The sequence below is a fragment of the Ictidomys tridecemlineatus genome, chromosome 6, assembly GCF_052094955.1.
Source record: "Ictidomys tridecemlineatus isolate mIctTri1 chromosome 6, mIctTri1.hap1, whole genome shotgun sequence".
In the NCBI taxonomy this organism is placed as follows: domain Eukaryota; kingdom Metazoa; phylum Chordata; class Mammalia; order Rodentia; family Sciuridae; genus Ictidomys; species Ictidomys tridecemlineatus.
In genome coordinates, this window is record NC_135482.1 from 81,720,717 (window position 1) to 81,744,163 (window position 23,447).

General features: G+C 45.6%; 4 protein-coding genes across 9 annotated transcripts in view; 3 read left to right on the forward strand and 1 right to left on the reverse strand.

Annotated features, from left to right (window-relative positions):
- Ppfibp1 (PPFIB scaffold protein 1) overlaps nt 1-23,447 on the reverse strand; it is a 234,677-nt gene that overhangs the window by 100,653 nt on the left and 110,577 nt on the right. The gene's annotated exons all lie outside the window — the stretch shown is intronic.
- On the forward strand, nt 3,429-6,834 carry LOC144364888 (uncharacterized protein C12orf71 homolog). Of its 2 annotated transcripts, XM_078014987.1 has the most exons (3): nt 3,429-3,972; nt 4,911-5,721; nt 6,170-6,834. In XM_078014987.1, exons 2-3 carry the CDS (start codon nt 5,023-5,025, stop codon nt 6,428-6,430), a joined length of 960 nt encoding a protein of 319 aa, XP_077871113.1. In that variant the 5' UTR covers nt 3,429-3,972; nt 4,911-5,022; the 3' UTR covers nt 6,431-6,834. The 2 variants fall into 2 exon arrangements, with proteins under 2 accessions (XP_077871113.1, XP_077871114.1); XM_078014988.1 differs by lacking the exon at nt 3,429-3,972 and having other exon boundaries at nt 4,777-5,721.
- On the forward strand, nt 11,740-15,146 carry LOC144364889 (uncharacterized protein C12orf71 homolog). 2 transcript variants are annotated; one of them, XM_078014989.1, is made up of 3 exons: nt 11,740-12,283; nt 13,223-14,033; nt 14,482-15,146. In XM_078014989.1, the coding sequence occupies exons 2-3, from the start codon at nt 13,335-13,337 to the stop codon at nt 14,740-14,742; spliced, it is 960 nt and encodes a 319-aa protein (XP_077871115.1). In that variant the 5' UTR covers nt 11,740-12,283; nt 13,223-13,334; the 3' UTR covers nt 14,743-15,146. The 2 variants fall into 2 exon arrangements, with proteins under 2 accessions (XP_077871115.1, XP_077871116.1); XM_078014990.1 differs by lacking the exon at nt 11,740-12,283 and having other exon boundaries at nt 12,731-14,033.
- On the forward strand, nt 20,056-23,232 carry LOC144364891 (uncharacterized protein C12orf71 homolog). 2 transcript variants are annotated; one of them, XM_078014991.1, is made up of 3 exons: nt 20,056-20,599; nt 21,538-22,348; nt 22,797-23,232. In XM_078014991.1, exons 2-3 carry the CDS (start codon nt 21,650-21,652, stop codon nt 23,055-23,057), a joined length of 960 nt encoding a protein of 319 aa, XP_077871117.1. In that variant the 5' UTR covers nt 20,056-20,599; nt 21,538-21,649; the 3' UTR covers nt 23,058-23,232. The 2 variants fall into 2 exon arrangements, with proteins under 2 accessions (XP_077871117.1, XP_077871118.1); XM_078014992.1 differs by lacking the exon at nt 20,056-20,599 and having other exon boundaries at nt 21,404-22,348.

The following is a 23,447-nucleotide window of genomic DNA, read 5'->3' on the forward strand; positions in this document are numbered from 1 at the left end:
AAGTTGCACTTAATTATACTTACATCTAAGTCACGGGAAAGGACCTCAGTCTTCCCTTTTCGTGACCTGGCAATGATAACTTATTTTATCAAATATCTCCACAGAGTTGATGTATTCATATATATCATGATTAGGGGAAGATAATGTAACTTAGCAGGAATAAATTTGAAGCTTTGTTGTACTTTCCCTGAATTATCGGAATAGTTAGAGATGATTTTTAAATATTTTTGGAATATTTCAAAATTCACAAGTGGAAATAAAAAACAGTGGTCCCTGCTTATAATCCTGCCTACTGAAGACACTGAAGCAAGACAACAATAAATTGAAAGACAGGCTGAGCAGCTCACCGAGACCTATATCAAAATAAAATTTAAATAGGCAGGAAATACAGTTCACTGAGAAAGTGCTTACGTAACATGTACAAGACAGTAGGTTTGATCGCAAAAAGGCAAAAAAAAAAAAACAAGGGAGTGAAGCTAAACAACATTAACCTGAATTGTCTCGAGAAACAGAATAAGACATTTTAGATAAACAAAAAATTATTATAAAGTATTGACTCATAGAGTTATGAAGGCTATGATATTTTCAGACCTGCTAGGAGGCCAAATAGTAATGTCCAAATCTGAGTCTTAAGGTGTCAACCAGGAGAGCTGAAGGGGAAAATCGCAGATCAATTCAAAAGGTAGAAGAAGACTGAAGTCACATATCAAAGACAGTGGAGCAAACAGTTTTTAGATCTATTCAGGAAACTAAGGAAGTTGGAGTAGGGAAACCTACACAGAAGTACAAAATAATTCAACGGATAAAAAAAATAAAGTATATGTACTCAATGGTATCTTACTTGCCTTGAAAGAAGAGTAAAATTATGGCATTTGCCAGTAAATGGTTATAGTTGGAGAATACCATATTAAGCAAAATGAGCCAATCCCACAAAACTAAAGGCCAAATCTTTTCTATAATATGTGGCTACTAATTCACAACAAGGCAGGGGGTGTGGGCCCACTGGAAAAACATAGCGTTCCCTTAGATTAGGTAGAGGGAAGTGATGGGAGGGAAGGGGAGCGGATGTGAGGAAAGGAAAGATAGTAGAATGAGACAGACATTATTACTGTATGTATATGTGACTGCATGACCAATATGATTCTGCAACATGTACACCCAGAAAAATGAGAAATTACATCCCATCTACGTATGCTCTATCAATGTGCATGAATGCATTCTAGTGTCATGTACAGCTAACTGAAACAAATTCAAAAATTAAAAAAAAAACACATACGTACAGAAAATAAAATGAATTGCAAGCAGTATGTTCACACACACTTCCTCCCCCCTCGCCCGTGAACACCAGACTGATGTCCTTTATCATAAGATCTGCTACAAATGATTTTTCTCCAATAGAGTGGTTCTCACAAAGAGATGTGAGTATTGTAGGGACGATCCCACTACTGTGGGGACTGAAAATGAGATGCTATCCTGCTCTGCTCTCTGAAATTGCCAAACTGGTACCCTCAGACCACTAAGTTCTGGAGGGCTGGCATACAGCATGGTGGCCATGCTTACAAGCGTCATACACTATCATCTCGCTAAGAGAATAGACCATAAGTGTTCGCACCATGCACAAAGGGTTGCACATCCAAAACGCAACTTTGCGAGGCGTTGCGTGGGGTAATTACCTTGACTGTGTTGAATACTGCACCGGGATGTCCAGGGGCCAGGTGGCAAAGGGATGACAAAGGGGCCAGACTGCCTCACTGGGGAGCTGTGAGTCAGTCAAGATCCATTTCATTCCGTGATGGCCATCAGCAAGGAAAGTGCGAGGGACAGTGGTCAAACAACCAGCAGCCCATGGCGTAGAAAGAACCACAGAAGAGGGCGGACAGCCTTGAAGCTGTGTGCTGTATGCCAGCCCTCCAGAACTGTAGTCCAGTTCCTAACAGGAACTCAGTGCTTTCTGAAACTTCGTGAGCATGGTACCGGTTCCTATTGGCATTCTGGGCTTCTGAGCTCACACCGGTATTGCCCATTAAGCTTGGACGACAGCGTTCTGAAGCATTTCCACCCTGTCGCTCTAACCTTTTCAAAATTGCTCCTGCAAACCACTTCCACATTTGCCATATTCTGGCAGATAAATAAAAATTTAAAATATGCATAGGTAGCTTTCACCCACACCCTGAGAACTGTGTGAGGCTGAATTCAATAGTGATGGACTAATCTGACAAAGGAAATCTCAAGACAGCACAACATTCAGTCAGTGCCATGGACGGTGCAGGCAGTTTTTAGCCTGGCTTACTGTGAGAATCGGGAGCAGAAAGCAGAGCTACGGGGCATTGGAAAAAACCAACATTTGGCCAGAAAAATGTGTGTAACACTGGGGCCGAGGAGGTGTGTTTGTTGAGCTCTGGAAGAGATGCGAAGTACTATATATACAGGGACGACAGGATGGGAAACCTGCAGGGCATCTCAGGAATTTGCAAGACCATACCCACCAGAGGTCCAGAGTATAGGAAAGCAAATTTCTTAGAGATCATGTGGGTGACCTGCTTCAAAAGAGGGGACTGGGAAGTTGTTTTCAGCATGTTCAGCTGCCCAGGACCTGCAACAGTCATTATCCCAGGCGCCTGACGTATTGCGCAAGCTGGCAACAGAACTCGGCCTTACTCAAGTGGCACTGCTTCTTCTGGAATGCAGATGCTCAGGTTAGGGGGCAATGGACAATTCTACCCAGGTTTCAAATGAAGGGTCTGGGAGGCCAGAGTGTAGCAGAGCCAGAGGCCCTGCCGATTGCGTCTAAGCAGCCCGTGTGTGAAGCTGAAAGGTTGAGGCTCAAGCTGGAAAGGAGACACCAGGAATTAAGAGATGCCAATCACATGACTGGCTGCTGAGAAAACCTGGAGGCTACAGAGACGTAAGTCTAAATGGAGCCCATGTGCACGCAACCAGCCAGGTTAAAGGGGCAAGGCCGAGAAAGCCCTCTCGAAATAACATCTTACAACCACGTATCCCAGATGATTTTCTCAGAAACAGGTGACCAGTGTGCAACACTGGGTTAATTTTGCCACAACCATATTCCTCCCTTTGCAAAGGGGAATATTTATTCCGTGCCACTGCATGCTGGATGTAGGAAATTTGGTTTTGATTTTACACGTGCTCTCGGTCAAGATCTTGCCTGGAGTCTCAGAGGGGACTTTTTGGCAAGTGCTGATCTGCTAAAATGATGGGCCTCTTGTAAAGGAACTTTCTTTTTTTTTTTTTTTTTTTTTTTTTTCTTTCTTTATCTGTGAAATGGACAGTAGCTATTAGGGACCAGGGGCAGAATATTATGATCTGGATATGAGGTGTCCCCTAGAAGCTCAAGCTATTACAATGATATTCAGAGGAAAAGGAGTAGATTATGAGAGCTACAACCTCATCAGTCCGACTGAGTGGTTACTGTAGGCAAGTGGGACATGGCTGGAGGTGGTGGGTTACTGAAGGGGTGTCCTGAGAGTGCTATTCTTCCTGGGGCCCCTTCCTCTCTGTCAGCTTCCTAACCCATCATCAGTAGAGTACCTCTCCTATCCTGGGCCCTGTCCCCATGATGTGCCGCCTCAATGTGAACCCAGAGCAAAGAAGGTGGCCTTTCATATGCTGACACCTCTGATAACCTGAGCCCCAAATAAACTGTATCGCCTCTAAGTTGTTCTGAATATGTATTTTGGTCTCAGTAATGCAAAAAATAACTGAAAATAAAGGCATAGGTCCTTTTGGGTTTGTATACCTTTAACTCCTTCCTTGCTTATGACAACAGGTTCCTCTGTTGCCACGGTAGCCATGTTAGCCAATAGTCTTAGAACACAGGCTTCTAACAGTTGGTGTTTAAAGCCACTTCGAAGAAGGGTCTGAAGGACTTCAGACAGCTCGTTTATGCCACTGGGTTTGGCAGCATCTCTTTGTGTGGGCAGCACGCAGATCTCAGCAAGACTCATCTTCAATGTGAGTGTGTGTGTGTGTGTGTGTGTGTGTGTGTGTATGCGGGTGCGTGCACGCGCGTAGGGGGTGGGGGGGACAGACATTGTGCCTGTGCTTCTCCCCACTTCCATGCCTGGCACATAAAGGAAAATACTGAATTAAGGTGCCATTGGATGATGAGAGAATGGGCATTGAAACAGCCATACTTTCTAGAAAGAAATTTAGTAGCAACTATCGGAAGACTTGTGAGCTTTGGTCCACTGATCCAACAAATAGGAATATGAAGACAGAGGCACTCAGAGTTTGATAGATAAAAGGTACTGACTGACATTAATAAGACAATGTTAAGGACCCGTGAACATGTAACCTAATGGTCTTTAATAAGTGATGGCTGAAGTAGCGTTAATAAGAACAGGGTTAAGAACTACACAACAGTCATACACGGGTTTCTTGCTGGCTGTGCTATCATTCAATAATCTCTCTACTGATGTGACTCCAAATGTATATGGGTGTGTGTATGTATGTAAAATGTACATTCATACAAGTATGTGTGTGTGAAGAAAAGGGAAAGATTATAAGGAAATCCACCAAATTCTTCTAGGAATAGTACTCATTCTCATTTCCTCTGGATCGAGGCATCAGATTTTTATTTTCAACCTCACACTTTCCTGTATTTTTCAAATTTTGTTCAACTATCTTGAATAACACGTAGCTCTTTCCACTAAAACAAGACAAAGTGTGAGAGGGAACAGGAGGAGACGCTCAGTACAGAGGGTCATTAGACACTGCAAATAGAAAGGCCTGCTCCTTCTGCCCTTGACTGGGGGGGGGGGGGGGTGCAAACACAGGATGAGCTTCTGACAGAGCGCAAGTATTGCGAGCGGAAAGAGGAGTGGGAATTATTGCTAACGTGCATGATCTCTTCCCGATATCTTACGTCAAGGGTTTTTTTTCTCTTGAAGCTTCCAGATTGAGGCAGAACTGGGACTTGCGCACCACGAAAGACACATCGTACAGCAGCAACTGCGCTGACAAGGAAGACTTCTTTTTGGATTTTACAAATCCAAATCAAATATGAGCCTCTCTGGAGGCGATACCCCCTCTGAGGACACCATCGACTGGACTGACAGTAACTCCTCTGAAGGCTCGACTACAGACGTTTCTTCCTGCTGCTTCTTCTTTCCTGTCCAAGAGACATGGGTGACTGAAAGAAGCAGGTTGCCCATGGAAAGGCGAGAACAAATTTATGACAGCTCAGAGCAGCTTTGTGAGCTGCCCATCGTCCAGGTCGTGGAGGATTATCTGGGCTCCCGCTACGAGGACTCACCAGCTATTCCAGATCCACATGGAGTCTACCAAAGGATGGTCAAGTACCCGCAGGAGAGGGGAAACCAGAATTTCTGGAAACTGGAAGGTCTAATGAGATACCTTGATGCATTTCTAGAGGATCTGAAAGGCGACGAAGATGATGACCAGGACAAACACGATGACCAGGACAAACACGGTGACCATGCCGATGCCGATGGCGACAACAACGATGATGACAATAATGATGACGACGGCGACGATGACGATGATGATCAAACGCTTTCCGATTCTGCTCTGGATGAGGATCTAGAGGCATCCACAAGTGCCGCTCCCCAGTTGGATCAGCTCACTTGTCAAGAACGTGATCACGCTCGTCAGGCCTGGCCCTGGTGGAAACTACCAGATACCGAAGACATCATCCCGCTTCCAGAGATCTCACCCAGGCGAGGAGATGAACTTATTGAGGTGAGCATGGAGCTCCTCGATTTCAGAGCAAGGGATAGGCCCAGTGGGGGTGCCAGGTTGGATGGACAGCACGGACTCACTTATTCTACCTGCTGTGAAGCAGAGGTAGAACCCAGTCCACATAGAGATGGGCAATGACAGATGGACGGCAGCAAGGGAAAGAGCTGGGGAAGGAGGTATAAGGAAAATGACAAGGAGCACTGAGAGAACACAAGGGAGGGGGAGGAACAAAGAGGAGGACTAATGATAATATTTACAAAACAAAAGTGTGTGTGTATCTGTGTGTCTGTCTGACTGTCTCATGATTAATGAGTACTTAAAAGGTTACAGTTACAGGTGGGCTAAATGGGTAAGTGAAAACAAGAAATGGATTTCCCTAAATGAACACATACTGACTTCATTGCTGCTGACATTACACGTTTCTAACTCATCCTCCTTCTCTTGCCAGATGATAAGCCAGGAGAGAGACACTGAAGACACCCGCTCAGTCTCCTCAGGGCAGTCAACGGAGGGGTCCCACTCAGGGACCACATCTTGTCTGAATGTCCGATCCATTGTCCGATGGTTCAGAAAGCGGATGGTCTCCTGCCTGCGGCGGAGAAGGCGCCCTGACGTGGCCTACAAGGACCCTGGTGTGCTTGAAACAAAGAAGCACTGCTTCCTTAGAGGCCAGAGAATTCAACCTCAGCAAACCCCCCACCCCAGTTAGGAAACCCTGTATATACTCAGAATTTCAAATGTTTTGACAATCCCTATTCAAATAGTCCCCATAGTTTTAAGGTTTTCCCACCCCCCCTCAATAAAAAAATGTTGTAGTTATTCACATTGTTTCCCCAATAAAAAAATGTTGCTGTTATTCACGGTTTTTTCCCCAATAAAAAATGTTGCTGTTATTCACATCTTTCTCCTCTTCCATCATAAAATGTGGGCCCAGGTTCAAATCACATATGTTGTCTAGAGAGTGGTGTGCATTCTCAGAACCGCTCAGGTGGCGGTATGATTCCTAAACAAAAGGCATTCTGTTTCTCTCCCCCAACATCCCGCCTTACTGTATTTGCCCTCGTCTCATCTGTGTTATTATTTCATGCATTTTATCTTCTCTTATCATCAACTCATCTCCCCACTGCCAAAGGCAGCAGGACACCTGTCAGACTCCCACATGGCAGGATGGATTTGGTGGAACTACTAGGTCTAGATCAAGTGGCAGCGGACAGGGAGGCACAGGGGAAGCTCATTCCAATTGGTAGTGTTTTGGACACTCGGAAAGCAGTTCTGATGATCCTGGGGAACCAGACTTATTCTATTATGTCATTTTAACACGTTCTGGCATGTTGCTTGGTTCTTGCAAGGTGGCTGGCCTAAATGGCCCACAGAGCAGGAAGGTGACGGCTGGGAATGCCGATTAACCACTCGAAAGCTTGGCTATCTTCATTCACGAGATGAGAGAGATGGTACCACAGACTTCATACAGTTGTTGGGAGAGTGAATGAGACAAAGCAAGCACTCCATACATACTCTTTCTTGCTGGTGGCAGAGGTCACGTTCCTAAGGATCTCTCCACTAGTCTTGATTCTCTCTCCAAGAGAGATCTGGAGTGAACTCTCACTGAGCCATTTTTGTTTTTCTCACTGCAGTCATTTTACCAAAGGTTTGTTCCCAACCGCCCCCCACCCCCAGCAGACCTTGATTTAGCCAAGTCCTCTCTCAACCCACTGCAAGGTTCTCTCTGAAATTCCTTTGCAAGCGTCATGAAAATTGTCCCCACGGGTCAACTTCTTGGAGGAAGCCTGGACTCCATCTGCTTGCTGACTCTCCCTGTGTTACCAATGCACATCCTCTGCCTCGCTCACCACAGGTTCCCTCAAAGGTCGCCCTCTTCCAGCTTGGACTACCAGCCTGTGAGACACCTTCACTGTTCATTGGAAAAGCCCATGAGCGTTTAGTCTCAAAGGCCTTTCTTTCCTCGACTTCAACTTCCTTAGCTCCTCCCTCCCTTCCTCCCTTACTGGCACATACACTGAGCACAAGGGAATGCCACATAACTCGCCAGCTTAACATACCCCATAAATAGATGGATGGATGGATAGATAGATAGATAGATAGATAGATAGATAGATAGATAAAAATGTCCGTATCTTTGGGTTAATATTGATTTTTTGAAAAATGAGTTAAAACCATGTAAGCACGGGACTATAAACGGTGGTGGGTCAGAGTAGTCTGTAGTAGAAAAGAATAATGCAGCATGGGAACACTGATTTTCAAAGTCTGGAAGAGATCAAAGGACAGGGCCCTTCCGCAAATACTGTCCATGCTCAAGGTCACAGACGAGTCTCTTTCCAGCCACACTTCTCACTTCTCCACCTCTCTGAGAATGCCAACCCATTTCACTGGCTCACTCAAACACCCTCCTCGCCTTCTGCTGGCTCCCTGACTTCACCAACATCTGGAGTCCAAAACACTCTGCAAAGAAGACACCATTATCTCCATTTCATAGATGAAGCAAGGCTGGGTTAAAAACGTACTTACTGCTGCTAGAAGTGGCAGGATACAGGGCCAGGAACTTGACAGGCACTCATCGGGTGGGTACACAGTGGTGGCCACTTCTTTTCAACTGTTTTTAAGCAATGCAGAAAATATTCTAGAAGGGACATGGATGAGGTTCAAAAGGTTGCCTGGATTTGGTGTTGCAAGAGTCGCCATGAGACTCAGTAAGGAGTATGCTGACCCTGAACTTCGGAACTGAGAGAAGAAAGGCTATCTATAACTGTGTATGTCTGGCAAAGGTTGAAATGACTGGCATTTAATTCTCACCTAGGTAATAATAAAGGAACTGGCTCCACCCCGCAACAGCCTGGCCAGAGAACCTGAGGAATTCAACCAAAGCTAAAAAGAGGTTCATGCCAGCAATGCCTAGCAGAAATAGTTGGTTTACAGAATGAATGGCCGAGGGCTGGGGCCCTAGCTCAGTGGTAGAGCGCCTGCCTCACATGGGTGAGGCACTGGGTTCAATCCTCAGCACCACATAAAAATAAATTTTAAAAAGATATGTGTTCATTTACAACACACACACACACACACACACACCAAACAAACAAACCAAAAAACCCGAATGGTTGAAAGACCTTCTGTACATAGACAGTATTTAAAAAGACATCAACATGACCACTGGTGATTCAAGATACTAGTTAGCACACGAATGACCGATCAAAACCCCACACATACTCTAGCTATTGTGAACTGAGCTGCTATAAACATTGATGTGACTGCATCACTATACTATGCAGATTTTAAGTCCTTGGGTATAAACCAAGGAGTGAAATAGCTGAGTCAAATAATGGTTCCGTTCCCAATTTTCTGAGGAATCAACCTAGGTGTTCCTCAATAAATCAATGGATCAAGAAAATGTGGTATATGTACTCAATGGTATCTTACTTGCCTTGAAAGAAGAGTAAAATTATGGCATTTGCCAGTAAATGGTTATAGTTGGAGAATATCATATTAAGCAAAATGAGCCAATCCCACAAAACTAAAGGCCAAATCTTTTCTATAATATGTGGCTACTAATTCACAACAAGGCAGGGGGTGTGGGCCCACTGGAAAAACATAGCGTTCCCTTAGATTAGGTAGAGGGAAGTGATGGGAGGGAAGGGGAGCGGATGTGAGGAAAGGAAAGATAGTAGAATGAGACAGACATTATTACTGTATGTATATGTGACTGCATGACCAATATGATTCTGCAACATGTACACCCAGAAAAATGAGAAATTACATCCCATCTACGTATGCTCTATCAATGTGCATGAATGCATTCTAGTGTCATGTACAGCTAACTGAAACAAATTCAAAAATTAAAAAAAAAACACATACGTACAGAAAATAAAATGAATTGCAAGCAGTATGTTCACACACACTTCCTCCCCCCTCGCCCGTGAACACCAGACTGATGTCCTTTATCATAAGATCTGCTACAAATGATTTTTCTCCAATAGAGTGGTTCTCACAAAGAGATGTGAGTATTGTAGGGACGATCCCACTACTGTGGGGACTGAAAATGAGATGCTATCCTGCTCTGCTCTCTGAAATTGCCAAACTGGTACCCTCAGACCACTAAGTTCTGGAGGGCTGGCATACAGCATGGTGGCCATGCTTACAAGCGTCATACACTATCATCTCGCTAAGAGAATAGACCATAAGTGTTCGCACCATGCACAAAGGGTTGCACATCCAAAACGCAACTTTGCGAGGCGTTGCGTGGGGTAATTACCTTGACTGTGTTGAATACTGCACCGGGATGTCCAGGGGCCAGGTGGCAAAGGGATGACAAAGGGGCCAGACTGCCTCACTGGGGAGCTGTGAGTCAGTCAAGATCCATTTCATTCCGTGATGGCCATCAGCAAGGAAAGTGCGAGGGACAGTGGTCAAACAACCAGCAGCCCATGGCGTAGAAAGAACCACAGAAGAGGGCGGACAGCCTTGAAGCTGTGTGCTGTATGCCAGCCCTCCAGAACTGTAGTCCAGTTCCTAACAGGAACTCAGTGCTTTCTGAAACTTCGTGAGCATGGTACCGGTTCCTATTGGCATTCTGGGCTTCTGAGCTCACACCGGTATTGCCCATTAAGCTTGGACGACAGCGTTCTGAAGCATTTCCACCCTGTCGCTCTAACCTTTTCAAAATTGCTCCTGCAAACCACTTCCACATTTGCCATATTCTGGCAGATAAATAAAAATTTAAAATATGCATAGGTAGCTTTCACCCACACCCTGAGAACTGTGTGAGGCTGAATTCAATAGTGATGGACTAATCTGACAAAGGAAATCTCAAGACAGCACAACATTCAGTCAGTGCCATGGACGGTGCAGGCAGTTTTTAGCCTGGCTTACTGTGAGAATCGGGAGCAGAAAGCAGAGCTACGGGGCATTGGAAAAAACCAACATTTGGCCAGAAAAATGTGTGTAACACTGGGGCCGAGGAGGTGTGTTTGTTGAGCTCTGGAAGAGATGCGAAGTACTATATATACAGGGACGACAGGATGGGAAACCTGCAGGGCATCTCAGGAATTTGCAAGACCATACCCACCAGAGGTCCAGAGTATAGGAAAGCAAATTTCTTAGAGATCATGTGGGTGACCTGCTTCAAAAGAGGGGACTGGGAAGTTGTTTTCAGCATGTTCAGCTGCCCAGGACCTGCAACAGTCATTATCCCAGGCGCCTGACGTATTGCGCAAGCTGGCAACAGAACTCGGCCTTACTCAAGTGGCAATGCTTCTTCTGGAATGCAGATGCTCAGGTTAGGGGGCAATGGACAATTCTACCCAGGTTTCAAATGAAGGGTCTGGGAGGCCAGAGTGTAGCAGAGCCAGAGGCCCTGCCGATTGCGTCTAAGCAGCCCGTGTGTGAAGCTGAAAGGTTGAGGCTCAAGCTGGAAAGGAGACACCAGGAATTAAGAGATGCCAATCACATGACTGGCTGCTGAGAAAACCTGGAGGCTACAGAGACGTAAGTCTAAATGGAGCCCATGTGCACGCAACCAGCCAGGTTAAAGGGGCAAGGCCGAGAAAGCCCTCTCGAAATAACATCTTACAACCACGTATCCCAGATGATTTTCTCAGAAACAGGTGACCAGTGTGCAACACTGGGTTAATTTTGCCACAACCATATTCCTCCCTTTGCAAAGGGGAATATTTATTCCGTGCCACTGCATGCTGGATGTAGGAAATTTGGTTTTGATTTTACACGTGCTCTCGGTCAAGATCTTGCCTGGAGTCTCAGAGGGGACTTTTTGGCAAGTGCTGATCTGCTAAAATGATGGGCCTCTTGTAAAGGAACTTTCTTTTTTTTTTTTTTTTTTTTTTTTTCTTTCTTTATCTGTGAAATGGACAGTAGCTATTAGGGACCAGGGGCAGAATATTATGATCTGGATATGAGGTGTCCCCTAGAAGCTCAAGCTATTACAATGATATTCAGAGGAAAAGGAGTAGATTATGAGAGCTACAACCTCATCAGTCCGACTGAGTGGTTACTGTAGGCAAGTGGGACATGGCTGGAGGTGGTGGGTTACTGAAGGGGTGTCCTGAGAGTGCTATTCTTCCTGGGGCCCCTTCCTCTCTGTCAGCTTCCTAACCCATCATCAGTAGAGTACCTCTCCTATCCTGGGCCCTGTCCCCATGATGTGCCGCCTCAATGTGAACCCAGAGCAAAGAAGGTGGCCTTTCATATGCTGACACCTCTGATAACCTGAGCCCCAAATAAACTGTATCGCCTCTAAGTTGTTCTGAATATGTATTTTGGTCTCAGTAATGCAAAAAATAACTGAAAATAAAGGCATAGGTCCTTTTGGGTTTGTATACCTTTAACTCCTTCCTTGCTTATGACAACAGGTTCCTCTGTTGCCACGGTAGCCATGTTAGCCAATAGTCTTAGAACACAGGCTTCTAACAGTTGGTGTTTAAAGCCACTTCGAAGAAGGGTCTGAAGGACTTCAGACAGCTCGTTTATGCCACTGGGTTTGGCAGCATCTCTTTGTGTGGGCAGCACGCAGATCTCAGCAAGACTCATCTTCAATGTGAGTGTGTGTGTGTGTGTGTGTGTGTGTGTGTGTATGCGGGTGCGTGCACGCGCGTAGGGGGTGGGGGGGACAGACATTGTGCCTGTGCTTCTCCCCACTTCCATGCCTGGCACATAAAGGAAAATACTGAATTAAGGTGCCATTGGATGATGAGAGAATGGGCATTGAAACAGCCATACTTTCTAGAAAGAAATTTAGTAGCAACTATCGGAAGACTTGTGAGCTTTGGTCCACTGATCCAACAAATAGGAATATGAAGACAGAGGCACTCAGAGTTTGATAGATAAAAGGTACTGACTGACATTAATAAGACAATGTTAAGGACCCGTGAACATGTAACCTAATGGTCTTTAATAAGTGATGGCTGAAGTAGCGTTAATAAGAACAGGGTTAAGAACTACACAACAGTCATACACGGGTTTCTTGCTGGCTGTGCTATCATTCAATAATCTCTCTACTGATGTGACTCCAAATGTATATGGGTGTGTGTATGTATGTAAAATGTACATTCATACAAGTATGTGTGTGTGAAGAAAAGGGAAAGATTATAAGGAAATCCACCAAATTCTTCTAGGAATAGTACTCATTCTCATTTCCTCTGGATCGAGGCATCAGATTTTTATTTTCAACCTCACACTTTCCTGTATTTTTCAAATTTTGTTCAACTATCTTGAATAACACGTAGCTCTTTCCACTAAAACAAGACAAAGTGTGAGAGGGAACAGGAGGAGACGCTCAGTACAGAGGGTCATTAGACACTGCAAATAGAAAGGCCTGCTCCTTCTGCCCTTGACTGGGGGGGGGGGGGGGGTGCAAACACAGGATGAGCTTCTGACAGAGCGCAAGTATTGCGAGCGGAAAGAGGAGTGGGAATTATTGCTAACGTGCATGATCTCTTCCCGATATCTTACGTCAAGGGTTTTTTTTCTCTTGAAGCTTCCAGATTGAGGCAGAACTGGGACTTGCGCACCACGAAAGACACATCGTACAGCAGCAACTGCGCTGACAAGGAAGACTTCTTTTTGGATTTTACAAATCCAAATCAAATATGAGCCTCTCTGGAGGCGATACCCCCTCTGAGGACACCATCGACTGGACTGACAGTAACTCCTCTGAAGGCTCGACTACAGACGTTTCTTCCTGCTGCTTCTTCTTTCCTGTCCAAGAGACATGGGTGACTGAAAGAAGCAGGTTGCCCATGGAAAGGCGAGAACAAATTTATGACAGCTCAGAGCAGCTTTGTGAGCTGCCCATCGTCCAGGTCGTGGAGGATTATCTGGGCTCCCGCTACGAGGACTCACCAGCTATTCCAGATCCACATGGAGTCTACCAAAGGATGGTCAAGTACCCGCAGGAGAGGGGAAACCAGAATTTCTGGAAACTGGAAGGTCTAATGAGATACCTTGATGCATTTCTAGAGGATCTGAAAGGCGACGAAGATGATGACCAGGACAAACACGATGACCAGGACAAACACGGTGACCATGCCGATGCCGATGGCGACAACAACGATGATGACAATAATGATGACGACGGCGACGATGACGATGATGATCAAACGCTTTCCGATTCTGCTCTGGATGAGGATCTAGAGGCATCCACAAGTGCCGCTCCCCAGTTGGATCAGCTCACTTGTCAAGAACGTGATCACGCTCGTCAGGCCTGGCCCTGGTGGAAACTACCAGATACCGAAGACATCATCCCGCTTCCAGAGATCTCACCCAGGCGAGGAGATGAACTTATTGAGGTGAGCATGGAGCTCCTCGATTTCAGAGCAAGGGATAGGCCCAGTGGGGGTGCCAGGTTGGATGGACAGCACGGACTCACTTATTCTACCTGCTGTGAAGCAGAGGTAGAACCCAGTCCACATAGAGATGGGCAATGACAGATGGACGGCAGCAAGGGAAAGAGCTGGGGAAGGAGGTATAAGGAAAATGACAAGGAGCACTGAGAGAACACAAGGGAGGGGGAGGAACAAAGAGGAGGACTAATGATAATATTTACAAAACAAAAGTGTGTGTGTATCTGTGTGTCTGTCTGACTGTCTCATGATTAATGAGTACTTAAAAGGTTACAGTTACAGGTGGGCTAAATGGGTAAGTGAAAACAAGAAATGGATTTCCCTAAATGAACACATACTGACTTCATTGCTGCTGACATTACACGTTTCTAACTCATCCTCCTTCTCTTGCCAGATGATAAGCCAGGAGAGAGACACTGAAGACACCCGCTCAGTCTCCTCAGGGCAGTCAACGGAGGGGTCCCACTCAGGGACCACATCTTGTCTGAATGTCCGATCCATTGTCCGATGGTTCAGAAAGCGGATGGTCTCCTGCCTGCGGCGGAGAAGGCGCCCTGACGTGGCCTACAAGGACCCTGGTGTGCTTGAAACAAAGAAGCACTGCTTCCTTAGAGGCCAGAGAATTCAACCTCAGCAAACCCCCCACCCCAGTTAGGAAACCCTGTATATACTCAGAATTTCAAATGTTTTGACAATCCCTATTCAAATAGTCCCCATAGTTTTAAGGTTTTCCCACCCCCCCTCAATAAAAAAATGTTGTAGTTATTCACATTGTTTCCCCAATAAAAAAATGTTGCTGTTATTCACGGTTTTTTCCCCAATAAAAAATGTTGCTGTTATTCACATCTTTCTCCTCTTCCATCATAAAATGTGGGCCCAGGTTCAAATCACATATGTTGTCTAGAGAGTGGTGTGCATTCTCAGAACCGCTCAGGTGGCGGTATGATTCCTAAACAAAAGGCATTCTGTTTCTCTCCCCCAACATCCCGCCTTACTGTATTTGCCCTCGTCTCATCTGTGTTATTATTTCATGCATTTTATCTTCTCTTATCATCAACTCATCTCCCCACTGCCAAAGGCAGCAGGACACCTGTCAGACTCCCACATGGCAGGATGGATTTGGTGGAACTACTGGGTCTAGATCAAGTGGCAGCGGACAGGGAGGCACAGGGGAAGCTCATTCCAATTGGTAGTGTTTTGGACACTCGGAAAGCAGTTCTGATGATCCTGGGGAACCAGACTTATTCTATTATGTCATTTTAACACGTTCTGGCATGTTGCTTGGTTCTTGCAAGGTGGCTGGCCTAAATGGCCCACAGAGCAGGAAGGTGACGGCTGGGAATGCCGATTAACCACTCGAAAGCTTGGCTATCTTCATTCACGAGATGAGAGAGATGGTACCACAGACTTCATACAGTTGTTGGGAGAGTGAATGAGACAAAGCAAGCACTCCATACATACTCTTTCTTGCTGGTGGCAGAGGTCACGTTCCTAAGGATCTCTCCACTAGTCTTGATTCTCTCTCCAAGAGAGATCTGGAGTGAACTCTCACTGAGCCATTTTTGTTTTTCTCACTGCAGTCATTTTACCAAAGGTTTGTTCCCAACCGCCCCCCACCCCCAGCAGACCTTGATTTAGCCAAGTCCTCTCTCAACCCACTGCAAGGTTCTCTCTGAAATTCCTTTGCAAGCGTCATGAAAATTGTCCCCACGGGTCAACTTCTTGGAGGAAGCCTGGACTCCATCTGCTTGCTGACTCTCCCTGTGTTACCAATGCACATCCTCTGCCTCGCTCACCACAGGTTCCCTCAAAGGTCGCCCTCTTCCAGCTTGGACTACCAGCCTGTGAGACACCTTCACTGTTCATTGGAAAAGCCCATGAGCGTTTAGTCTCAAAGGCCTTTCTTTCCTCGACTTCAACTTCCTTAGCTCCTCCCTCCCTTCCTCCCTTACTGGCACATACACTGAGCACAAGGGAATGCCACATAACTCGCCAGCTTAACATACCCCATAAATAGATGGATGGATGGATGGATAGATAGATAGATAGATAGATAGATAGATAGATAGATAAAAATGTCCGTATCTTTGGGTTAATATTGATTTTTTGAAAAATGAGTTAAAACCATGTAAGCACGGGACTATAAACGGTGGTGGGTCAGAGTAGTCTGTAGTAGAAAAGAATAATGCAGCATGGGAACACTGATTTTCAAAGTCTGGAAGAGATCAAAGGACAGGGCCCTTCCGCAAATACTGTCCATGCTCAAGGTCACAGACGAGTCTCTTTCCAGCCACACTTCTCACTTCTCCACCTCTCTGAGAATGCCAACCCATTTCACTGGCTCACTCAAACACCCTCCTCGCCTTCTGCTGGCTCCCTGACTTCACCAACATCTGGAGTCCAAAACACTCTGCAAAGAAGACACCATTATCTCCATTTCATAGATGAAGCAAGGCTGGGTTAAAAACGTACTTACTGCTGCTAGAAGTGGCAGGATACAGGGCCAGGAACTTGACAGGCACTCATCGGGTGGGTACACAGTGGTGGCCACTTCTTTTCAACTGTTTTTAAGCAATGCAGAAAATATTCTAGAAGGGACATGGATGAGGTTCAAAAGGTTGCCTGGATTTGGTGTTGCAAGAGTCGCCATGAGACTCAGTAAGGAGTATGCTGACCCTGAACTTCGGAACTGAGAGAAGAAAGGCTATCTATAACTGTGTATGTCTGGCAAAGGTTGAAATGACTGGCATTTAATTCTCACCTAGGTAATAATAAAGGAACTGGCTCCACCCCGCAACAGCCTGGCCAGAGAACCTGAGGAATTCAACCAAAGCTAAAAAGAGGTTCATGCCAGCAATGCCTAGCAGAAATAGTTGGTTTACAGAATGAATGGCCGAGGGCTGGGGCCCTAGCTCAGTGGTAGAGCGCCTGCCTCACATGGGTGAGGCACTGGGTTCAATCCTCAGCACCACATAAAAATAAATTTTAAAAAGATATGTGTTCATTTACAACACACACACACACACACACACACCAAACAAACAAACCAAAAAACCCGAATGGTTGAAAGACCTTCTGTACATAGACAGTATTTAAAAAGACATCAACATGACCACTGGTGATTCAAGATACTAGTTAGCACACGAATGACCGATCAAAACCCCACACATACTCTAGCTATTGTGAACTGAGCTGCTATAAACATTGATGTGACTGCATCACTATACTATGCAGATTTTAAGTCCTTGGGTATAAACCAAGGAGTGAAATAGCTGAGTCAAATAATGGTTCCGTTCCCAATTTTCTGAGGAATCAACCTAGGTGTTCCTCAATAAATCAATGGATCAAGAAAATGTGGTATATGTACTCAATGGTATCTTACTTGCCTTGAAAGAAGAGTAAAATTATGGCATTTGCCAGTAAATGGTTATAGTTGGAGAATATCATATTAAGCAAAATGAGCCAATCCCACAAAACTAAAGGCCAAATCTTTTCTATAATATGTGGCTACTAATTCACAACAAGGCAGGGGGTGTGGGCCCACTGGAAAAACATAGCGTTCCCTTAGATTAGGTAGAGGGAAGTGATGGGAGGGAAGGGGAGCGGATGTGAGGAAAGGAAAGATAGTAGAATGAGACAGACATTATTACTGTATGTATATGTGACTGCATGACCAATATGATTCTGCAACATGTACACCCAGAAAAATGAGAAATTACATCCCATCTACGTATGCTCTATCAATGTGCATGAATGCATTCTAGTGTCATGTACAGCTAACTGAAACAAATTCAAAAATTAAAAAAAAAACACATACGTACAGAAAATAAAATGAATTGCAAGCAGTATGTTCACACACACTTCCTCCCCCCTCGCCCGTGAACACCAGACTGATGTCCTTTATCATAAGATCTGCTACAAATGATTTTTCTCCAATAGAGTGGTTCTCACAAAGAGATGTGAGTATTGTAGGGACGATCCCACTACTGTGGGGACTGAAAATGAGATGCTATCCTGCTCTGCTCTCTGAAATTGCCAAACTGGTACCCTCAGACCACTAAGTTCTGGAGGGCTGGCATACAGCATGGTGGCCATGCTTACAAGCGTCATACACTATCATCTCGCTAAGAGAATAGACCATAAGTGTTCGCACCATGCACAAAGGGTTGCACATCCAAAACGCAACTTTGCGAGGCGTTGCGTGGGGTAATTACCTTGACTGTGTTGAATACTGCACCGGGATGTCCAGGGGCCAGGTGGCAAAGGGATGACAAAGGGGCCAGACTGCCTCACTGGGGAGCTGTGAGTCAGTCAAGATCCATTTCATTCCGTGATGGCCATCAGCAAGGAAAGTGCGAGGGACAGTGGTCAAACAACCAGCAGCCCATGGCGTAGAAAGAACCACAGAAGAGGGCGGACAGCCTTGAAGCTGTGTGCTGTATGCCAGCCCTCCAGAACTGTAGTCCAGTTCCTAACAGGAACTCAGTGCTTTCTGAAACTTCGTGAGCATGGTACCGGTTCCTATTGGCATTCTGGGCTTCTGAGCTCACACCGGTATTGCCCATTAAGCTTGGACGACAGCGTTCTGAAGCATTTCCACCCTGTCGCTCTAACCTTTTCAAAATTGCTCCTGCAAACCACTTCCACATTTGCCATATTCTGGCAGATAAATAAAAATTTAAAATATGCATAGGTAGCTTTCACCCACACCCTGAGAACTGTGTGAGGCTGAATTCAATAGTGATGGACTAATCTGACAAAGGAAATCTCAAGACAGCACAACATTCAGTCAGTGCCATGGACGGTGCAGGCAGTTTTTAGCCTGGCTTACTGTGAGAATCGGGAGCAGAAAGCAGAGCTACGGGGCATTGGAAAAAACCAACATTTGGCCAGAAAAATGTGTGTAACACTGGGGCCGAGGAGGTGTGTTTGTTGAGCTCTGGAAGAGATGCGAAGTACTATATATACAGGGACGACAGGATGGGAAACCTGCAGGGCATCTCAGGAATTTGCAAGACCATACCCACCAGAGGTCCAGAGTATAGGAAAGCAAATTTCTTAGAGATCATGTGGGTGACCTGCTTCAAAAGAGGGGACTGGGAAGTTGTTTTCAGCATGTTCAGCTGCCCAGGACCTGCAACAGTCATTATCCCAGGCGCCTGACGTATTGCGCAAGCTGGCAACAGAACTCGGCCTTACTCAAGTGGCAATGCTTCTTCTGGAATGCAGATGCTCAGGTTAGGGGGCAATGGACAATTCTACCCAGGTTTCAAATGAAGGGTCTGGGAGGCCAGAGTGTAGCAGAGCCAGAGGCCCTGCCGATTGCGTCTAAGCAGCCCGTGTGTGAAGCTGAAAGGTTGAGGCTCAAGCTGGAAAGGAGACACCAGGAATTAAGAGATGCCAATCACATGACTGGCTGCTGAGAAAACCTGGAGGCTACAGAGACGTAAGTCTAAATGGAGCCCATGTGCACGCAACCAGCCAGGTTAAAGGGGCAAGGCCGAGAAAGCCCTCTCGAAATAACATCTTACAACCACGTATCCCAGATGATTTTCTCAGAAACAGGTGACCAGTGTGCAACACTGGGTTAATTTTGCCACAACCATATTCCTCCCTTTGCAAAGGGGAATATTTATTCCGTGCCACTGCATGCTGGATGTAGGAAATTTGGTTTTGATTTTACACGTGCTCTCGGTCAAGATCTTGCCTGGAGTCTCAGAGGGGACTTTTTGGCAAGTGCTGATCTGCTAAAATGATGGGCCTCTTGTAAAGGAACTTTCTTTTTTTTTTTTTTTTTTTTTTTTTCTTTCTTTATCTGTGAAATGGACAGTAGCTATTAGGGACCAGGGGCAGAATATTATGATCTGGATATGAGGTGTCCCCTAGAAGCTCAAGCTATTACAATGATATTCAGAGGAAAAGGAGTAGATTATGAGAGCTACAACCTCATCAGTCCGACTGAGTGGTTACTGTAGGCAAGTGGGACATGGCTGGAGGTGGTGGGTTACTGAAGGGGTGTCCTGAGAGTGCTATTCTTCCTGGGGCCCCTTCCTCTCTGTCAGCTTCCTAACCCATCATCAGTAGAGTACCTCTCCTATCCTGGGCCCTGTCCCCATGATGTGCCGCCTCAATGTGAACCCAGAGCAAAGAAGGTGGCCTTTCATATGCTGACACCTCTGATAACCTGAGCCCCAAATAAACTGTATCGCCTCTAAGTTGTTCTGAATATGTATTTTGGTCTCAGTAATGCAAAAAATAACTGAAAATAAAGGCATAGGTCCTTTTGGGTTTGTATACCTTTAACTCCTTCCTTGCTTATGACAACAGGTTCCTCTGTTGCCACGGTAGCCATGTTAGCCAATAGTCTTAGAACACAGGCTTCTAACAGTTGGTGTTTAAAGCCACTTCGAAGAAGGGTCTGAAGGACTTCAGACAGCTCGTTTATGCCACTGGGTTTGGCAGCATCTCTTTGTGTGGGCAGCACGCAGATCTCAGCAAGACTCATCTTCAATGTGAGTGTGTGTGTGTGTGTGTGTGTGTGTGTGTGTATGCGGGTGCGTGCACGCGCGTAGGGGGTGGGGGGGACAGACATTGTGCCTGTGCTTCTCCCCACTTCCATGCCTGGCACATAAAGGAAAATACTGAATTAAGGTGCCATTGGATGATGAGAGAATGGGCATTGAAACAGCCATACTTTCTAGAAAGAAATTTAGTAGCAACTATCGGAAGACTTGTGAGCTTTGGTCCACTGATCCAACAAATAGGAATATGAAGACAGAGGCACTCAGAGTTTGATAGATAAAAGGTACTGACTGACATTAATAAGACAATGTTAAGGACCCGTGAACATGTAACCTAATGGTCTTTAATAAGTGATGGCTGAAGTAGCGTTAATAAGAACAGGGTTAAGAACTACACAACAGTCATACACGGGTTTCTTGCTGGCTGTGCTATCATTCAATAATCTCTCTACTGATGTGACTCCAAATGTATATGGGTGTGTGTATGTATGTAAAATGTACATTCATACAAGTATGTGTGTGTGAAGAAAAGGGAAAGATTATAAGGAAATCCACCAAATTCTTCTAGGAATAGTACTCATTCTCATTTCCTCTGGATCGAGGCATCAGATTTTTATTTTCAACCTCACACTTTCCTGTATTTTTCAAATTTTGTTCAACTATCTTGAATAACACGTAGCTCTTTCCACTAAAACAAGACAAAGTGTGAGAGGGAACAGGAGGAGACGCTCAGTACAGAGGGTCATTAGACACTGCAAATAGAAAGGCCTGCTCCTTCTGCCCTTGACTGGGGGGGGGGGGGGGTGCAAACACAGGATGAGCTTCTGACAGAGCGCAAGTATTGCGAGCGGAAAGAGGAGTGGGAATTATTGCTAACGTGCATGATCTCTTCCCGATATCTTACGTCAAGGGTTTTTTTTCTCTTGAAGCTTCCAGATTGAGGCAGAACTGGGACTTGCGCACCACGAAAGACACATCGTACAGCAGCAACTGCGCTGACAAGGAAGACTTCTTTTTGGATTTTACAAATCCAAATCAAATATGAGCCTCTCTGGAGGCGATACCCCCTCTGAGGACACCATCGACTGGACTGACAGTAACTCCTCTGAAGGCTCGACTACAGACGTTTCTTCCTGCTGCTTCTTCTTTCCTGTCCAAGAGACATGGGTGACTGAAAGAAGCAGGTTGCCCATGGAAAGGCGAGAACAAATTTATGACAGCTCAGAGCAGCTTTGTGAGCTGCCCATCGTCCAGGTCGTGGAGGATTATCTGGGCTCCCGCTACGAGGACTCACCAGCTATTCCAGATCCACATGGAGTCTACCAAAGGATGGTCAAGTACCCGCAGGAGAGGGGAAACCAGAATTTCTGGAAACTGGAAGGTCTAATGAGATACCTTGATGCATTTCTAGAGGATCTGAAAGGCGACGAAGATGATGACCAGGACAAACACGATGACCAGGACAAACACGGTGACCATGCCGATGCCGATGGCGACAACAACGATGATGACAATAATGATGACGACGGCGACGATGACGATGATGATCAAACGCTTTCCGATTCTGCTCTGGATGAGGATCTAGAGGCATCCACAAGTGCCGCTCCCCAGTTGGATCAGCTCACTTGTCAAGAACGTGATCACGCTCGTCAGGCCTGGCCCTGGTGGAAACTACCAGATACCGAAGACATCATCCCGCTTCCAGAGATCTCACCCAGGCGAGGAGATGAACTTATTGAGGTGAGCATGGAGCTCCTCGATTTCAGAGCAAGGGATAGGCCCAGTGGGGGTGCCAGGTTGGATGGACAGCACGGACTCACTTATTCTACCTGCTGTGAAGCAGAGGTAGAACCCAGTCCACATAGAGATGGGCAATGACAGATGGACGGCAGCAAGGGAAAGAGCTGGGGAAGGAGGTATAAGGAAAATGACAAGGAGCACTGAGAGAACACAAGGGAGGGGGAGGAACAAAGAGGAGGACTAATGATAATATTTACAAAACAAAAGTGTGTGTGTATCTGTGTGTCTGTCTGACTGTCTCATGATTAATGAGTACTTAAAAGGTTACAGTTACAGGTGGGCTAAATGGGTAAGTGAAAACAAGAAATGGATTTCCCTAAATGAACACATACTGACTTCATTGCTGCTGACATTACACGTTTCTAACTCATCCTCCTTCTCTTGCCAGATGATAAGCCAGGAGAGAGACACTGAAGACACCCGCTCAGTCTCCTCAGGGCAGTCAACGGAGGGGTCCCACTCAGGGACCACATCTTGTCTGAATGTCCGATCCATTGTCCGATGGTTCAGAAAGCGGATGGTCTCCTGCCTGCGGCGGAGAAGGCGCCCTGACGTGGCCTACAAGGACCCTGGTGTGCTTGAAACAAAGAAGCACTGCTTCCTTAGAGGCCAGAGAATTCAACCTCAGCAAACCCCCCACCCCAGTTAGGAAACCCTGTATATACTCAGAATTTCAAATGTTTTGACAATCCCTATTCAAATAGTCCCCATAGTTTTAAGGTTTTCCCACCCCCCCTCAATAAAAAAATGTTGTAGTTATTCACATTGTTTCCCCAATAAAAAAATGTTGCTGTTATTCACGGTTTTTTCCCCAATAAAAAATGTTGCTGTTATTCACATCTTTCTCCTCTTCCATCATAAAATGTGGGCCCAGGTTCAAATCACATATGTTGTCTAGAGAGTGGTGTGCATTCTCAGAACCGCTCAGGTGGCGGTATGATTCCTAAACAAAGGCATTCTGTTTCTCTCCCCCAACATCCGCCTTACTGTATTTGCCCTCGTCTCATCTGTGTTATTATTTCATGCATTTTATCTTCTC